We start from the raw sequence: 18,013 nt of genomic DNA, 5'->3' as shown, positions 1-18,013 counted from the left end.
TAGCATGGGGTCACTTCTGATTGTCAACTTTTACATTTACCCCCGTATGGTTTCCCACTATATGTGTATCCATTCGTATCCACTAAAGGCTTATAGTTGCTGGGAATAAATAAATTCCCATAGGCACCCAGGTACATAAATCCATGTTACGCAGTGTGTTGATTTTATTATCTCAGAAGCTTATAGTCCATAAATATCCCCTCTAATAAAGTGGATGTAATTATCGAACATATGTGAGCAGGTCATGGGGATTTCTGCGTTACCCGACCAACTCATTTGTCATGTGATCTATTCTGGGAAAGATGCAAACAATAGTGACAAAGTGTACAAGTGCGGAGGTCGCAGGTACGATCCCCTACTGTAATTAAGCCGGGCGCTGTGCCCTTCACTCCCTGACCTCTCCACTGGAAACCAATCAGCGCCGGAGGCTGGCGTGGCAGACAAGGCCAGGGGAATCAGGGAAATTAAATTGCGCTGACATGCCGTGATTTACATCGCCATCGACCTCCCACTTCTCTCGCAAATTAATCACCTCTTCCCCCTTTTACAGCGTTTTTCTTTTCTTTTTTTTACTCCTCCCGCCATTTCGACGGAACACCAATTACAGAGCCTGCGGTGCGATTTCGGTGGGGATGTATGGTTGGGAGGACATGCTGGTAATTGTGTTAACCCCGGACTGAGGTCCACTCCAGAGCAGTTGTTGTGGTGGTATTTTCGACAGAAGGGGGGTTGCGTTGGCCTCTTACCAAGCGCTGATTAATTAGGCTCTCAGGACAGTGTTTGGATTGCACCGGTCTGGTAAAGGTGATGTGTGCTAATTAATTTAAAGACTTGAAAGACCGCAGGTTGGATTGCAGCTGTGGGTTTTCAGGGCTGTTTTGGACAATGTGGTTAACAAGATAATGCATTATTTGTAAAGCAAGGGAAATTAAGTAGATTGAGTTTGGGAGAAACTGTGGGATTTATCCGTAACAGGCGTTTATGGGAAACCTGTTTTACTCCCAATAAAGTGTCCTCAAACCTTTCACACCAAGTACCAATATTTGTCCCTTCTAGAAACCACCAGATCCAGATCAAATCGGGAGAATAGACCTTAGTTTTTCCATACTGAGATATGTTCTTACTTGAGCTTAGACGAGTTGATGTCTTTACGCGAGCGCTCAGTCAAAGACCAAAGATGTTGTTAGCATTTAGCATCTTCTCCTCTCCTTTATGGGGCCAAAGGGGGGGGAGTTAGAAGCGACCAAGCTCTTCCACGTTTTCCCTATATAGACACGGTTACACGAGTAGTAGGATTTTCGACTATATAGTATTCAAACTTCACCTCCGTTTGGCCCCATAGAGGAGAGGGGGAGAGGCTAAATGCTATCAACATCTTTGGTCTTTTTTATGTGACTGAGTAAACGCGTAAAGACCAGACAGGTACACATCAACTCGTCTAAGCTCAGCTAAGAACATATCTCAGTATGGAAAAACGGTGGCCTGTTCCTTTAATAGTTCTAAATGTATGTCTAATCTAGGTCCAATATTTGCAAGCGAGAAAGCATGCCGTAGCTGGTTAAACATGTGTGCCCTCCCTTATCCAGAAAAAAAGGGGGGGGAAAGTATTATTTTGATTATATTCATGATAGCACACTTCCAAACACGAGAACACCTGTTAATGAAGACTTGGCTTTTTCATTTTCTTTTTTTCATATCTCACTCATTGTTATGCTCATACAGCAGTTATTTCTGGTGTAGTTCAAACGTTTTCAATCAAATTATTATTTCTCTCTCCTCGGTGCATAATATGCTTGGTAGAAACCTGTAATCTTTATTCCTGATCTTGGTTTGCGGGGTTCAAAAAGTCACGGGGGTCAGGCCGTGTTTGTTTCCAAAATGTTCCGTGTTGGAATTTGGTGTCGTGTGGTGCTTCTATTCAGACGTCATGCCCTTGAGGAAAGTTTTGTGGAAGATAACGCCAGGGTTCCAAAAAAAAACAAAACAAAAAGATCTCTTTGAAAATCGAAGAAAACTTGTAAGTCACTCACCGTCCCTTTGTGCGGCCATGACTATACCTTGGCTTTTATGTGCTGCACTGTACGTCCACGGGGTTCCTTACCTGCACGTGTCACTGAATATGAGAGGGGGTTGAAAGGCGAGGTCACACAGTGTGGGGCCAAAACTCATCCATCAAGGCACCCATTGCTTATAAATGACATTGTCTCAGCCACGGGTCGCTGCTTGGACCGCGCTGACGGCCATGTTGTTTTTGTCATTTGTCTATTTGCATCCCTTTTGCCCTCTCTGCTTCTTGGCTACAGGCCCCTCCGTATACAGTGTTTGGCTTCTGTGTTGTGCTTTTAGTGAAATATTTATGCGCTGTGAAGTGAAGGGGACTGTCTCTCTTAAGTAAACAGTGAAATAGGGGAATGTCTGTAAGCGGGAGGGTAAATAGAAGAGTTCTTTATCTTCAGCTAAAGTTTTGGAGAAGGTCACAGAAACTATATACTGAGGTTTATTGAGGGGACGCTTTACAGAGGTTGTTAAGTCAGATTGAACTGCGTTGTATCTACAGTTGAAGCACTTGGAAAGGGAAGACCAATACCAAAGCATCAGAGCTGTATTGCAGTGGTAAAGTATATATGGATTTGCCGCAGTAGAAGCTTAGACACAGCAGCCATTGGAGTACTGGTCCGGATCTCCAGATGCTTTAGTCCGGACCCCAAAGACTTTTCATCCTCTCAATAAACTAATATCTAAGGCTGAATTAACAACATTAATACCAGTGAAATAAAATGGCTAAATTATTGATTAAGCAATCAGCTCAACCAAACCTGTGCTTATGTTTTACATTTTTAAGAGCAATGACTGCATATTATGTCCGGACCCTGGACATGTATGCCGAAAGTTACGAAAGTAAAGTTTGCGGACCTCGAGCCGATTTACTTGGGATTTCATGTTGATTGGTCAAATATTAGTAAAGTGTCCCCACCAATAGTAACACCAAACCTACGCCCTTGCTGGAAACCATAACTCTAAATGACCCCAACCAAATATTACATAGGAGTGAATCACAGAGAAAATTCACGGATTTCAGAGATTGGAAGAGAATGCCGTAAAACTTTACCAAAAGTTGACAACTGTTTGCTTACAACGGAAGCATAAAAAGGTGGCAGCCAGACAGCACTAAACGCGTGTCCCTTTGCATATCCAAACTAAAAAAGAAAAGAAAAAAATGTAATTGCCTTTGATTTTCTGTACGCAAGCCCAGGTGACTGTTGGCATTTCCAAACACAACCTCTTTATTAAAATGGTTGATTCAAGTTCCAGCAAAATAATTGGTTGTTGTATTTTGTGGATTAAACACAAACCAGTATGTTTTATCCAGATACAGGAAAAATAATTCTCTGTTGAGATCTGCTGGACCACTTTGCAAACATTACCAGTTGCACTTCAAATGTTCCTAATGTTTGAAGCATATTTATTATTTCACTTGACGCCTACATGTATTCCCTGGTGTTGTGCATATCCACAAATGGGGACGATAGCATAAATATGGATAGGTCCAGGTTACAAGAACAATAAATTAATTTCTCACTATGAACTACAGCCATGCATCCTATAAACATGAAAAGGCGAGGATTGTAGTTTTTGCGTGATGTTTTAAATGCAGACAACATAAATCATTCATTTTCAATAGTGGTCAGCCTACTTGTGTAGAGCACCGTGTCGGCAGGTTAAGAATTCCCGTTGCAATTAATGCCACGTGTGTAAAACGGAGCTGAAATATGACTCTGCGCAGCTGCCATTAAGCTGTTTAGCATTTATGATTGCCCGGAGCTACAGCAATAATTGTAAAATACACACACAATAAATCTTGCAGTGTAATGGTTTAACTGCAGACTTTCTCATCAAAAAGACATAAATTAATGTGTTGTTTGTCAAGCGGTTTGTGCTAAGTGATGTATTGATGTGTAGTAAAGCTAAGGGAAATTGACTTCCCAACACAAACAGGAAATTAGTATGCAAGCGCTTCGATCGATTCTTTTTGTTTTTTCTTTTTGCTTGTTTATTACTTAAAATCAACTCTTTTGAGCCATATTATAGTCTAGACATGCACCGATCCATCTTTTTTGCTTCCAGTACCAATACCGATACTGGGGGTCTGTGTATCTATTAATAAACTGTAATAGAAAAAGGGGTCTGTGTATCTATTAATAAACTGTAATAGAAAAATATTAAACAAGAATTTTAGATATACATTTAGGGTGCCCTGCCTTGGCTTAAAGCAGTACTAAGTAACTCATGCCCCTAGAGGCCATAAGCGCATCTTACAGCTTTTTACTCATTAATTGTCCGTGAGTGTAAATACTACCCTAACAGAAAAGACAAAAGGAGAGAGGGATATTGTACATCCAATTACATAATGGACATCATTTTTTTCACTCAAACTTGGCCGTAAATACTGCTTAAGTGGCGCTAGCCCGCTGTTAGCTTTGCCCGTTAGCCTGTTAGCTTCTTCTTCGTGATTCCATTGGTGTGTATTGAGGCCTCCGACCCGGTGCAGGAAAGGTGCAAGTGTGGTTTTCTGGACAGAGATACCAGGGGGAGATGAAAGACCCCCAATCATCCCATTAACAATTGTATTACCCCAGAGGGACTACGGAAAGGATTTATTAAGGTAAACAAGTTGCTTAGTACTGCTTCAAAGAAAGATGAAGAAGAATTTCTACACTAAATATATGACCGGCTGTTTAGGCTACATTAATATGAACAACTCACATAAATTGATCAGATAATTATTATAATCTTAAATCTGTTATTCTTTAAATGCATTTCATAAACTAAAAACAAACACGTGGCCACTCCAGCCATGACCGATTTCAGTAGGCTATATCAGGCTACTTTCGATATTTCTATCATAGCCTTGATTAGTTTCCATTAGCATTAGCATGCTGCCGCTAGCTTTAGCATACTGTTGCTAGCCGCGGCATTTTGTGCGGCAATCAAACATAGGTTTACGGAGGTTAAAACCATCTCAGTGAATCAAATCTACAGGTTCTTAGCTTCAAAAGGGCAAGGCAACTTTATTTATACTGCGCATGCCACACAAGGCAACTCAATACACATTTATTTTATATAATATATAATATATATATATACAATATATATATATATATATATATACATATATATACACACACACGTATTCAGTTAACAAGAAACCCCTCTCCAAAGAGCACTTTATGCTTTGGTATAGATTTTCTTTAATGTGCCTTTAGTTGGATGTGCAATAATTACAAAATCTATAACGTTGCCCCATACAATAAGTGGCTGTGTGATTAAAATATCTGTTTTATTTCCTCCATTGAGCAGTAATTTTCCAACTGCCGCTTCTCTCTATGCCTGACTGACTGTTTAATATACATGCCTAGGTGTTTTCAATCCCAGACATTCCCATGGGCATTCGTAAAGTCTGCATTTCAGTCACCAAACCTCTTTTTTCTTCTCCTGGTTTATTTTCTGCTCCCTGTCCCTTTGTCACTCCTCTCCTCTTTCTTCTCGCTCCTTTCTCCATTCTGTTTGGGCAGACATCCAGAGCAGATCGTTGCTCTCAGGATTTCATTAAAAGGATGTTGATGGAGCACTCTCTCCAGCCCAAAGTAAATGTGCTCAAGTCCATTTGAGCGAGCATTGTTTGGAAATGGATTACTGACGTTGGAGGAGCAAAGGAGGGAGGGGACGGGCGTACAGAGAAGACATAAAGTCTGAAAGTGAGATTTGCATATTTATCTTCAAGTGATTCAATTCAAGTCAAGTTCGGGGAAATATAAGGACATTAATGTAGTTTAGGTTCTTTATTCTTTATTACAGTATACATAGAAAGAAAAACTTAGATATACACGGAGCAAAAACATAAGTTGACGTAATTTGGAGAGTGTCTCTCTTCATTCTTCGTCCCTTTCACCCAAGAACACCTTTGACCTAACATTGACAATATACAGGGTTGGCAATAGCTAGATCAGTTGGTAGAGCGTTTTCATCCAAGCTCCTGTCAGCACATACTGTCAGTGTGTCCTTGAGCAAAGCACTTGACAACCTGTAGTGCCTACAAGTGTCTTGATTACAAGTGATTACAAGAGTTTCATTTCAAACTTCAGTGTGCTTTAAAGGAGCTAGATGCAAGTTTGCCATTTTATACTCACTACTGCCACCTCAGGCCATATGTGTAACTGCACCTTCTATATTAAGCTCGTGCATGACAGGACTTCGGACCCGAATTAACACCTTTTTGAGTGACAGTGCAGGATTTTAGAGGCAGTTGTGGTGAACAGGTCTGAGCTCATTCTACACATTAGGACATGGCTGGAACATGTAGGGGGAGGAAAATACGTAATTTTAACATTTTTAAACTCCCTATAGTCCCTTTAAGTGTCTAATTTTAAATAGACATTTATGTATATTCCTTGCTTTCTTTTTTTCGTTTTTATTATTTATTTACCGCTGCTGAAACATAGAGAAAATATGCGTTTGCAGTATGTGTTTTAGAAATGGATTACCTAAATCAAGACACCTTTACTTCCATACCTTTGTTGCAATTAAAAGGCACACGTAACATTTCAGATTATTCTGTTGCCAATAGAAAACATGCTTCTTATGACCAGCTTGACAACCTATTCAAATTTCACATTTGGCTGCCTTTAGTCAAGCGAGCTGGAGACACATGTTTGTTTAAGGTATTAGATTAGGTGTTATATTAGAATAAAATGCTGTATTGTATTCTATTCATTTGGATAAAATATTGTGCAGTATTGCTTTAACCACAATTGGATCCTACACTATTTTTCCAAACTGCCTCCATAGGAGAGCGGACATGACGGGTGTTTCCCGGGCCCGGGGGACCCGCACAGACAGCAGTAACAGCACACATTACTGCCCACTCCATGTTTATCTTTTATCACTCAAAGCCGGTTGTCACACACACTATTGTCTCACTATGATACCTCTTAACCTGCCAGTCTCAGTGTCCCGTCTCCGTGGCGACGTGGCACATTTTGCAGCGGACCTGTCAGCGGCGGTCGTAAGCAGGCGGAACCAGTCAGACAGTGTGAATGCATTTGGTGACACGGAGGCGACAGGAGAGGTTTGTCTGGTCGTGCTCTGTGTACAGGAGCTCCCGATGTGTGATCTAAGTGCTCTTACAAGTGCACAAGACTAAACAGTAGGTCAGGCTCAGTTTATGTCATGACTTACAACGTTGAGTGCTATTGCCCTCCCCTGCTCCCAAATATCTCAATGATTAATGTTTTGTTTACTTAGGGCAATGAGAGGCAACTGTTTGTCCAATTAGACTTTATCTGATCAAACTGAAAGGCCTTTATGCTCAAGTCTTATGAGATGTTAAGCAATGTTGACCTCCTCATCAAAGACATGCATGGAGTAGATTCATTTGCACTTGGTTAGTAATTCAAGATATTGTCCGTTTCCCTTCTTTTATCTAATCAAAATACTCAGGGAGATTCCCAAAGCTCCTCTGCGTTTGAAAGTTCAGACACTATCACCAGCCTATTTCTAACTCTGTCTTTTGTCCAACTGTCCTCCTTGCGTAGATTAGCGTGAAGTTAGATTACGCGGTTTAAAGTTTTAGTTTGAAATGTTTTCCTTCTTTCAGAAGCAGCAGTGGCAGGTTTGAGCCCTCTGCTGGTGTTGTGCACTGTAACTACATCCTTGGGGTTCTCTAAAGTCACATACATCATTTTTAGTTTTTTTTTTTTGTTATAGGCTACTGTAAACAAAAAACATACATACTAGACATTATGTTTGAAATTTGGGCACTAAATGGTAGCCTATCTAAAACAGGTGCTTCACATGATCAATATTTTATCATCAATGCCCTTTAATGGCACAATTCTACCCAGGATTGTGAGCAATTTGATGAGAAATTGCCCATTTGGTTAGTTTATTGATCTTGTAAGTCTATTCTGTATAGCAGTGAACTCAAAACATTTAATCATTTGAACTGCAATGTTGATAGATGTCCTCTATAATTACACACAGCATGGTTGAAAGCCATATTTACACTTAATTATTTGGCTATTGTGACGGAACAGCAAAGAACTCTGTGATGCACTTTGTCAAGGAAAAATAACACTTTTTACTCACAGGCAGGCAGAAAAAACACATGTTCATCTTCATTCAACACAGTGTATCATATCCAAATAGCACTCCTATACTTCAAGGCTCTGCGGTATGCTTTCTTGTGGACTCTGTGGTCTGTTTTAATTCATATCATCATCATTTTCTTTTTTTTTTTCCTTTTTACCCCCCATCCCGCCACCACTGCCCCCCCCCCCCCCCCCCCCCCCCCCCAGTATTAACACTTTCTCTCACAGAAGAGAAGACTGCAACACTGTTTATTATGTTTCTGCCTTGCTCCCTGTGGGCCCTGGCTGCTCTGTGCTTCATGTTATTAAAGCAGGATTTTGGCACAGCTATCACTGGCCCCACAGCAGTAATTACCCTAAGTTTGCATAGCAGCCTGTGACTCACTCGCCGTCTCAAATGTTATTACTAAACTCGCTCTCTTTGGGAGCATTCTTGTGAAGTCCTTTTTGGTCCACGGGGCAGGAGCAGTCACACAGACTGAGAAGGCGCTGGGTCCCAGGGACATAAGACCAGACAGCAGCAGCAGCAGCAGCCGCCGATGACTCGAAGTTGAATGGATCGGCTTTAGCAGCGTTTGGCTTTTTTAGATCAGACTGTATTTTGTTTTCCATCCCGTGTACGTTCAAATGTAGCGACTCGAAGCGCTGCTCTGACAAAAAGACAGATGAGGAAGAGGGTTGGGGCAGATTTCGTAAGTGAAGTTATGAACAAAGAGAGGTGTTGAATGCTGGGTGATAATGCTCCTCCGCCAAGGCACTGATCCTGCAGTGACAAAATTGTTTAAGACTTTAAACTGGAAGATATTTCAGTTCAAGGTAAATGCTCTCTACTCATGAACCACAATATTAGATACAGTATAGCGCCTTTTGACTCACACCTGTATTTTAAAATGCGCTTTTTATGAAAGTTAGCATCGGTCCATAACTCAAAATTATACAGACATATTTAGATGCATATTAAAAGTGGGTTTGTTCATATAAAGCAACATGTACTGGGCATTTGTAGCTAAAGAACGAAACATTTTGCACGAGCTCAAATATATCAACTGCCCCGCCTTGGCTTAAAGACAGATGAGAATGAGAAAGGGATTTTTTTTTTATTTTTTTTTGCATATTCCTGTTTTGCGGTTGTTGTTGTTGTTGTTGTTTCTTCGTCGACAGTATTTGACATCAGAACGTCGGAAAGGGCACGCCAAATTGTCCAGGGGTCGCGCGGTTAGATGAAAGGACTCTGATATGAACTGCAGTGAGATATGAGCAAAGCATTAAAGCCACAGAGGCCCACAATGCCTTTATTCCACTATTGATCTTGTCCTCCGCGCTGATCTTTCATGTGCCTCCATTTGTCACCGAGTTGGACTCACTTGCTGACTTGCCGACTGGCCTTTTCATCGCCCGCTGGTGTGTTGTGTGAGGAGGCTGCGAGAGTTATTATAGCCTTGCATTTGGCGGGGATCTGCACCGGGGTCAGATGGTAAATCACCTGCCGGGGTCGGGAATAAACAGGAGGTCAGAGCCTGAAGAGGTGCTTCAGCACTCCTCACTGAAGCGAGATAAGATGAGAGATCAACCTCCATCACCCAAAGCCTGACCTTGCAGCAGCATTAAAAAGAAGCAAAAGTGGTTACTGTTAGTCTGCAACCTGTGTGGAGGACTCGGAGTCACATTTGACCTCTCGCGCTATCCTCTTGCAATTGTCACTTACTGTGTATGCTCCTGCCAGGATATCACTAACGTCAACTATGTTATAAAACACAGAAGTCGATTTGTGTTTTTGGACTTGAATGAAGGAGCTTATGTTTGGGTTTACTCTCTCCAGTACATTGTTTGAGAACCATCCATTAATCCTATTTACAAACTCTCAAATATAGATTAGAAAGAGACCATGCATCTTCCATTTCTTCTCATGGACATCATAAGACTTTGGTTGGCATCATTGTATGAACTATCAAGTTTAATCAGTCTCCACTTGCACCACACATAGCAATTTCAGTGACAAATCATGTGCACCAGTCAACTGATATTGAACAAGTAACTAAAATTGTTTACTATGATTTCCAATCCTCCTTAATTCTCACCAACACTGTCGTCATTTGACCAGTTGGAAGTTGGAATCTTAATATTGCTCACAAGTGTCCGTATGCTGACAGAGATAAGGAGCCTATTCTAACCCTGAAAAGTTGTGTTTACAGTATAATGTATCACCAACACTGTATTTCAAACCTTAAGTAACTTTGCCATACAAAATTGCACCAGCAAACAGATGCAGTTTCTAACACAAAGTCTTTGGAGAGCAGTGGAATGTTTTCCTCACTGTCTGTACGGAGCCGACCTGCAGTGAACCAGCTCTCCTCTCTCTAAATGAGCTGGTAGCTGTATGTGTGGGCCGCTGGAGGACTTTGGGTGAGTTTCCAGCTCTGGCTTATCTGCAAATGCTCCGCTCCGGCTAATTGGCATGATTATTCCAGTGGCAGCAAGCTCAGCCCCGAAATAATCTCTATAGGTCACCGAGGGAGGAACAAACAGGGATTTGCTGTGCGCTTCTGTCATCGATGTCCGCTGCCCCTACGTGTGCTCCCTCGTGCACCTCTGGAACAGTGAGCGTGTTGTGTGTCTGTGTGTGTGTGCGTGGAATTTAAACAAGTGTCTGTCAATTTCAATCAAGCAGGCGCGTGGCATGCCTCAGGCTCAGGTAGCCCAATTACAGCAAGACGCATTCGATCTACAAGCAGAAAGGCCTGGCCCGGGCGTTCTTTATTCAAACAGGGCTGTGGCAGAACAGACAGTAAATGTAATGCTGGTCGATGTGTGAAGGGCGAACAATGTTTGGGAGTCGCTGTGGAGACGGATGCAAGGTGCGCGTCAATGTTTTCCTGTCTGTCGGAGGATGAATGGAATGGACAGTTAATGTGACAGGCCTGTGCTGTGGTTTGTTTGATTAAAAACTCGTCTGCCCGCAAAAGCTGTGAGAAATGTTGCTGTCTCTTTCAGGGAGGAAAGATCCCAGTGAGATGGACAGCACCAGAGGCCATTGCATACAGGAAGTTCACCTCCGCCAGTGATGTGTGGAGCTACGGCATCGTCATGTGGGAGGTGATGTCTTTCGGAGAGCGGCCATACTGGGATATGTCCAACCAGGATGTGAGTACATGGACACTTGTAAATGTAATCTATATGTGTCTTTTTACTTTGCTGAAAACTAGACTTAGTTTGAAGATAAACTGCCTTGGAAAAGCTGTGTCAGAGGTGTCTATGCTGCACACAGGACGAGCTCCTGAGTGGGGAAGCAGTTATAAATCACAGATTTGTATCTGAGCTTCATCACTAAGATGTCCTTGACTCTGACTTTGAAAGCCGACTTATTATGGCTACTGTCTGCTCTATCCCCTTTCCTTCCTGGCCGGCTTTGAGAGCAGTGAATGATTGCTGAGTGCTCTGCTTTGTTCTTCATGTCCGTTTGGAAAACGTCCACAGGCAGCCTGCACCAACACAAACATACACAGCTTTTGGACAGGGGCCGGTGCTAGGAGGTCCTTCTGCACTCCCTGAGTGAGACAGGAGCCAGGCCTCCATGGACCCCTCTCCATGAAGAGTGTCCAACCCAGCAGATGTGGGCACAGTGGGCCAGCCGCGATCTGCCTGCTGGGACTGATGCAGAGAGGACAGCTGGCAGTGCTCTGTGTGTCCGGCTGCTCACATCACATACACATATATGATGAAAAATACACTCACACACAGCGCTTTCCCATATGCACCATTTGTCAAGATTCTGCTGAGTTGCACTCATCTCGGGTGGAGTTGGCCACCCGCAGGGAAGCCACTAATTTTTAATGATAGTATCTTAAAGGCTTGATTTCACGGCAGACCTGGATCTTCCAGCAATGCATTTTTAGACTAGAAAAAGAGTAGGGTATATCTCTGGAGACATACATTATCTATGTGCACAATGTATACCAGATTTTGCTAGACATACAGTAATAAATCCAGCTCAGTCAACACCAACACAGTTATAAATCTAATCTGTCTAACATGATTAAGTACTATGAGCACATTTAAAATATTCTATAGCTTCTGCTCAATTACTTTTCATGTTAACTATTGTCATATTATGTTAATCGAATAAATCACATAGAATAATATTCCTTACGTTTGTGTTTGTCCCTTAGGTGATCAATGCCATAGAGCAGGACTACCGTCTGCCTCCACCCATGGACTGTCCCAGTGCGCTGCACCAGCTGATGCTGGACTGCTGGCAGAAGGACCGCAACGTCCGACCACGTTTCACTGACATCGTCAGCACCCTGGACAAAATGATCCGCAACCCCACCAGCCTCAAAGCTATTGCTAACATTCCTGCAGTGTGAGTGGACATATGCAAGCCTCTGTAAACACAAACAAGATATTTCTACTGATGATCTGCACAGACAGGGCAGATTGAGTCACTCGTAATTACAGCTGATAGTGTCTTTTCCTCAATGCTTCTTCCATGTTTACTTAAAAGCATATAAGGGTCCATTTTCAGTAAATGCATTACATAGATATAATACAGTGTGTTTTTAGTTTCTTCTAAGAAGGTTTTATTTTTTGCTCCTCTGGGAGGTTGTACTCCAGTTTAAACTGTACACACCTTATTGAAAACAATTTGTCACAGTCTTCCTAGGAGACTCTCCTAGCTGTAGCCAAATTGGATGTGGATGTGAGCTTTCTACACAGATTTACTCTCCAATTACAAAGCAGGCCAGGTTAACTGGGGCTTTAGCTTTTGTCATCAAGTCACTTGTTTGTAACTCTGAGTTTCAAGCCACTGATATGCCATTTAGTTCTGCAGCAACCATATTTCCCATTGATTTAACGTTCAATTCATCTTCAGTTGTATGTGTCACAACAAGTCAGTTAATGGGTATAATGTGGTTAGACACAATGGCTATTAAAATGCGTGTGTCTTTATGGCAGGCCTTCTCAGCCACTGTTGGACAGATCCATCCCTGACTTCAACACGTTCAGCTCGGTGGAGGACTGGCTGGCAGCGATTAAGATGAGCCAGTACCGAGACAACTTCCTCAACTCAGGCTTCACGTCCCTGCAGCTGGTGGCTCAGATGACCTCAGAGTGAGTTCACCTCTCAGGCTCTCACAGCCATGTGGCACTTGGAGAGAATGACCGAGCTTGAGTATGAAAAGAGAAAATTTGAAGGAAATCTTTTTGGTAGCCACTCATCCTTGCAATCGAATGATCCATTTCCAAAAGTCTGTTGTGAAAGACTGAACTTACTGTAATTTTTGGACAATAAGCAGCTACTTTTATCCCACTCTGTGCCCCTAATTTATCATTTATCAATAAAAATGCACCTACAATTTAATACGAGTAGGTCCAAAAACACAGACATCCCAAGGAGGGGGGTTCCAAACATGGCAACACTCCCGAGGAGGAGTCGCTGTGCGGGCAGCGCTTTGGTTTGACTGAACACCCGGGTTTAAAGAATAATATAAGCGGTGGCTGAGGGTGCTTCAAATGCTTTTGAAACAGCGTGGTTGTTGTTGTTGTTTTTTGTTGGTGCGGCGTATATTCAGGTACGCTCAATAGTCCTGAATTTATGGTATACTGATCACTGTCACCCCAAATCTGTACAACTGATGTTTAACGCTCTAAATGTGCCTGTGTGTTGTCTGTGTGTGTCCAGGGACCTGCTGAGGATAGGCGTTACTCTGGCAGGCCACCAGAAGAAGATCCTGAGTAATGTTCAGACCATGAGGGTGCAGATGAGCCAGTCCCCGTCCACAATGGCATGACTACAAGAGGCGCTGTGCCACGGAGTGGGCAGCATTCGGAGGACCACCGACAACTGCGGCAGCCCCCGAATGACCCCCTCTCCGTCGGAACGCGCCAGGGTCGAGACTATTGTCTTAATCTAATTCTTCACGTGTCTACAACAGGAGACCAGGGTCTACACTACCACAGCTGTCACCAATCAAAAACCAGGAAGTAAACCAGGAAGTTCAGGGTGTGATACTGTTTATCCTTTCATTAACACTAATGCTGCTGTGGTGTTGGAACTCCATTTACAGTCATATCAGCAAGTACAGGGAACTTATGAAATCTCCAGACTGTATGGTAAAAGAAATAGTGTACCTCTATATTATCTGGACTAGACCATGTTAAAAAAAAATGTAACCAGAAATGTGAGACATTTAGAACCAACTCGTGACTTGTGATGTTGCCCATACTGTCGTCAATGTGCAATGAAGATGCCTCGGTCTTGTCCAGAAATCTGCCCCAGAAGAAGAAGCAATCAAGAGAAAGACTAAAGACTATGTTGAGAAATACAGGGATGTATAGTGGAGCACCATGTTCAACGTTCACCTCATAGTCATAGTTTGCTTGTTTTTAAAACGAAAATAATGTATTGTTGAATTGCTGGTGACAGAGCTTAGTTCTATTTTTGTCTTTTCATCTGACTGTTTGTACTTGTCACTATAACCAGATTTGCCCACAACTTTGAACTCAACACTACCTGTGGAGTGGGCTGAAGCGCCTTGCCAAAGGACTTCTGGACCAGCCCCACCAGATTCAGAGAATATAAATATGTTTATCTCTTGCTAATTATGATTAATAACTTCCATAATAACCTTCATATTGAAGGTGGTATGTAAGAATATGTATGTACAGAACTATCTGCTTGCATTTTGGCAACGACTCGTTTGATTAGATTGTTAGATACATGCTATGTGTAGAGTCCCACTGTGCCCTTGCCCTAGCTCCTCCTGACAGACTGTACCATGGACACAGGATGATCTCATTTGTCCAGGGGCACATGTGGTCAGTAAAGTCCATCTGAGTGTCAGTAGGAGTTGTAGGGGATTTACTAATGACAAATATCCATCAAGAACTTGAGCTCTTGTTAAATGTGGGTGTACACATGCTGTTTCTTACTGGTCAGCACTTGCTTGTACAGAAATGTTTTATGTTTTCTTCATCTGTTGTTTGTGTCAAGTGCTCAGCACCAGTGGAAACCTGAAGAGAGTTAAAGCGTCGCCTAGCCAAATCCACAGTAAGTTTTACTGATCAAAAATACACAATGCGCTCATCACGCATTAACATTAGGACACATGAGTGATCACAATGTGTTAAGTGTGGTGCTGTTCTACCGGGCTCCTTCTATGAATTAGGCAAAACCACAACTGTAGTCTCACTATATTCATCATAGGTCAGTCCCTCCAGGATTTGGCAGGCATTTGACTGACTGATGTATTTCACAATTTTCAAACCTCCTCAAATCTTTTTGCTTTCTTGCTTTGGTCAGTCACTGGTCATAATGATTTTATGTTTTTTTTCACACTTTATCAACTTAAACTGAATTGTTACATTTTTGCTCAATACGTATGTCTGTGAATGAGCTTATTCAAGCCACACTACAATGAGATCCACACTTAAACTGACATATTGCTTGTAGATTGGCAAAAGGTATTGCTTTTCTGATAGTACACAGCCCTCGTAGGACCACTAAAGCTCCACCTCCCATAGACTCAACAGCTACAACAATATGGATGCGATAATGTCTGCGGCGCCATATGGATCGACAAGCTGAGCACAAATGTTGTGAAAAGCCAGTACTACACATAGTATGAAATGAATGGAATAGTGTAAACCAGGATTTGATATTTAGGCATACAGTGTTGTGTATTAAATTGGCAGTATTGTGATTGTAGTTTGATTGGTTTGGAAAATGTTTTCTTTGTTTTTTTGCAGCAAAACAGCATTTCAAGGGAGACTTTTGTGATTACAGTTTTCTTGCAGGTCACAGGCTTAGGAAAGAAAAGTACAAACGAATCTTGGTGGTTTTGCCAAAGTAAACTGTGGAAAACTATTTTACACTGTTTTCAACAATTTCTGCTTTGTTTTCAAACTTAAATGTGGACAGCTTGTACTAAGCCACTCCGCTATGTTGACGTGCCAGTGAGTAATGATGCTAGTTCTCCAGAGATGTGGTGGTTTATTTCACTCTCTCTCTTCTGGAGCTGTTTCTGGAGCAGTGACAGCTAGAGCAGGGGTTCTCAAACTATGGTTAGGGGGCTTTAAAATTCGATATGGAATCATAAATAAAGATAACTTTAGACATCTACTACCTGAGTGTATGATGCTGCTTTTGAATTTTGACATTGGAGTCTAGCTTTACTCTGTGTTTTACTCTGGTTTTAGTCATTGATTGTTGTTTGGCATGGCTGTACCAATATCTGTTCCAACCCTAAAAGCTCATGATTGGGTGGGAGGGTCGATCAAATATTTCATAAAGTGTTCTCCATGACCTTATTTAAATTTCTTTGACGACAATGATGAAGACTAACTCCCAAGCACCTTCCAAAATTAGAAGTTGATGGCAGGCCCATTAGCAGATTATTAAGTACACTCTGCCCCCTAAGAGTCCCCCCACATACACCCCCCTCTCCTCTGTCTGCCCTGCCCCGCTGCAGCTCTGCACTCCGCCTGGTTAAAGCTGGCAAGACTCCAGCTCGTTTGTCCTGGGTGTAACCAAGCTGTCCTAGGCATGGGGGAACCAGGGCTGGACTAAGGGCCGGCCTGAGAAATGGCTGCCTTCATGCTTCAGTGGACATAGCAGGGAAAGGGGGGTGAGTGGTCACCTGCAGCGTCTGTCCCTCTAAGAGGCATCTGATCAGCAGCTGGCAGGGCGAGATGGACAGGACCCCTCCATGGGGAGAGAGGAAGGGCCACAGTATATCACTGCTTCACATTGTTTGAGCATTTTGATTGATAAATAGAATTTATACAGAACATTCCTGCATCGGACCTTTCTAGAAATCACAGTCTGCATGAAAATGTGATTAAAGATACAGATAATGCAACAAAACAATTCTCTATTTCTGAGAGTTTGTTTTTCATATCACTTTGGTAATGAAGTAGCCCCGCAATCAACCCTGTGTTCTCCTTATTGGCAAAGTCCTTGGCGCAGTCATTGATTTGGCCTGCATTATATTCCTACACATAATCACAGGCTCTTTCCCCGCGATCGGCAAACTCTCTTTCTAACCGCAATCGTTGATTCAATTTCAATGCATTAGTCGTCTATTCAGCTCCGCCTCATGTATTTGCCGTTCAAGCCAAGAACCCATGAATGAGCGGATCGAATGTATTCATTACCCCGCAGTGTCATTCTTCTCTACCCATTTGCCCTGTTTGTCAGTCTAAATATCTGACTGTAATGACTCTCTGCATTTGAGGGACGGGGCGGAGGGTGGATCTCGAGACCGTACATAGACTTGCATACAAGAGTGGAGCTGGTTTCACAACGTAGTCATTGTCATGAGACAGACGAACGATGCCTCCAGCTGGTTATTGGATGTTTCGCTTTTCAAAACAATGGAAAGTGTGTACGATTCTGAGAAAATAACTCTATTTTTGTTCTTCTTTTCTTCTGTTTCAGATAGAGAACCTCTTTTTATACGCTGTTCAAGCTGTGGATTTTACACCGACACCCTCGGCACCATTGGCAACACCAATCAGGCAAAACATTATGATCACATGCCTAAGCACTGTGTATTGTACAATACATTTAGTCTAAAGTTGCTTTTCTTTGATACAGACCATTGCAAACCAGGAATGCCTCCCAAAAGCTGCAGGTTTGGAGATTAAATAAATATTGCCTTGATGGCTAATCCGTTTCATTCACGTAAACTACCAGTGGTCACTATGCTCTTGCCTGATTGGTGTTTACACCTTCAAAGCTGTGGGTTTACACTTATAAGAAGCACGTCTCGATCTCTTCACTACAACACCTGAGTTTACCACCACCAAAGGCGACTTATCCCATGGTACAAAGGAACTGGGCGAGCTGTTAGCGTGCACTTCCTCTC

At 42.4% G+C, this 18,013-nt stretch overlaps 1 protein-coding gene across 2 annotated transcripts in view; it reads left to right on the top strand.

The window, feature by feature from the left end:
- LOC306973181 (ephrin type-B receptor 1) overlaps positions 1 to 17,716 on the top strand; it is a 180,808-nt gene extending 163,092 nt beyond the window's left edge. For both annotated transcript variants that reach the window (XM_079570033.1, XM_079570032.1), the window contains exons 13-17: positions 11,139 to 11,288; positions 12,314 to 12,507; positions 13,101 to 13,256; positions 13,828 to 15,195; positions 17,584 to 17,716. In XM_079570033.1, coding sequence (XP_079426159.1) covers positions 11,139 to 11,288; positions 12,314 to 12,507; positions 13,101 to 13,256; positions 13,828 to 13,936 — 609 coding nt within the window. In that variant the 3' untranslated portion in view covers positions 13,937 to 15,195; positions 17,584 to 17,716. The remainder of the gene's footprint in view (positions 1 to 11,138; positions 11,289 to 12,313; positions 12,508 to 13,100; positions 13,257 to 13,827; positions 15,196 to 17,583) is intronic.
- The last annotated feature ends 297 nt before the right edge of the window (positions 17,717 to 18,013 follow it).

This window comes from Gobius niger (assembly GCF_951799975.1).
Source record: "Gobius niger genome assembly, chromosome: 13".
Taxonomy (NCBI): domain Eukaryota; kingdom Metazoa; phylum Chordata; class Actinopteri; order Gobiiformes; family Gobiidae; genus Gobius; species Gobius niger.
The sequence above is the reverse complement of the archived record's forward strand: the minus strand, read 5'-3'. Positions and strand labels throughout refer to the sequence as shown.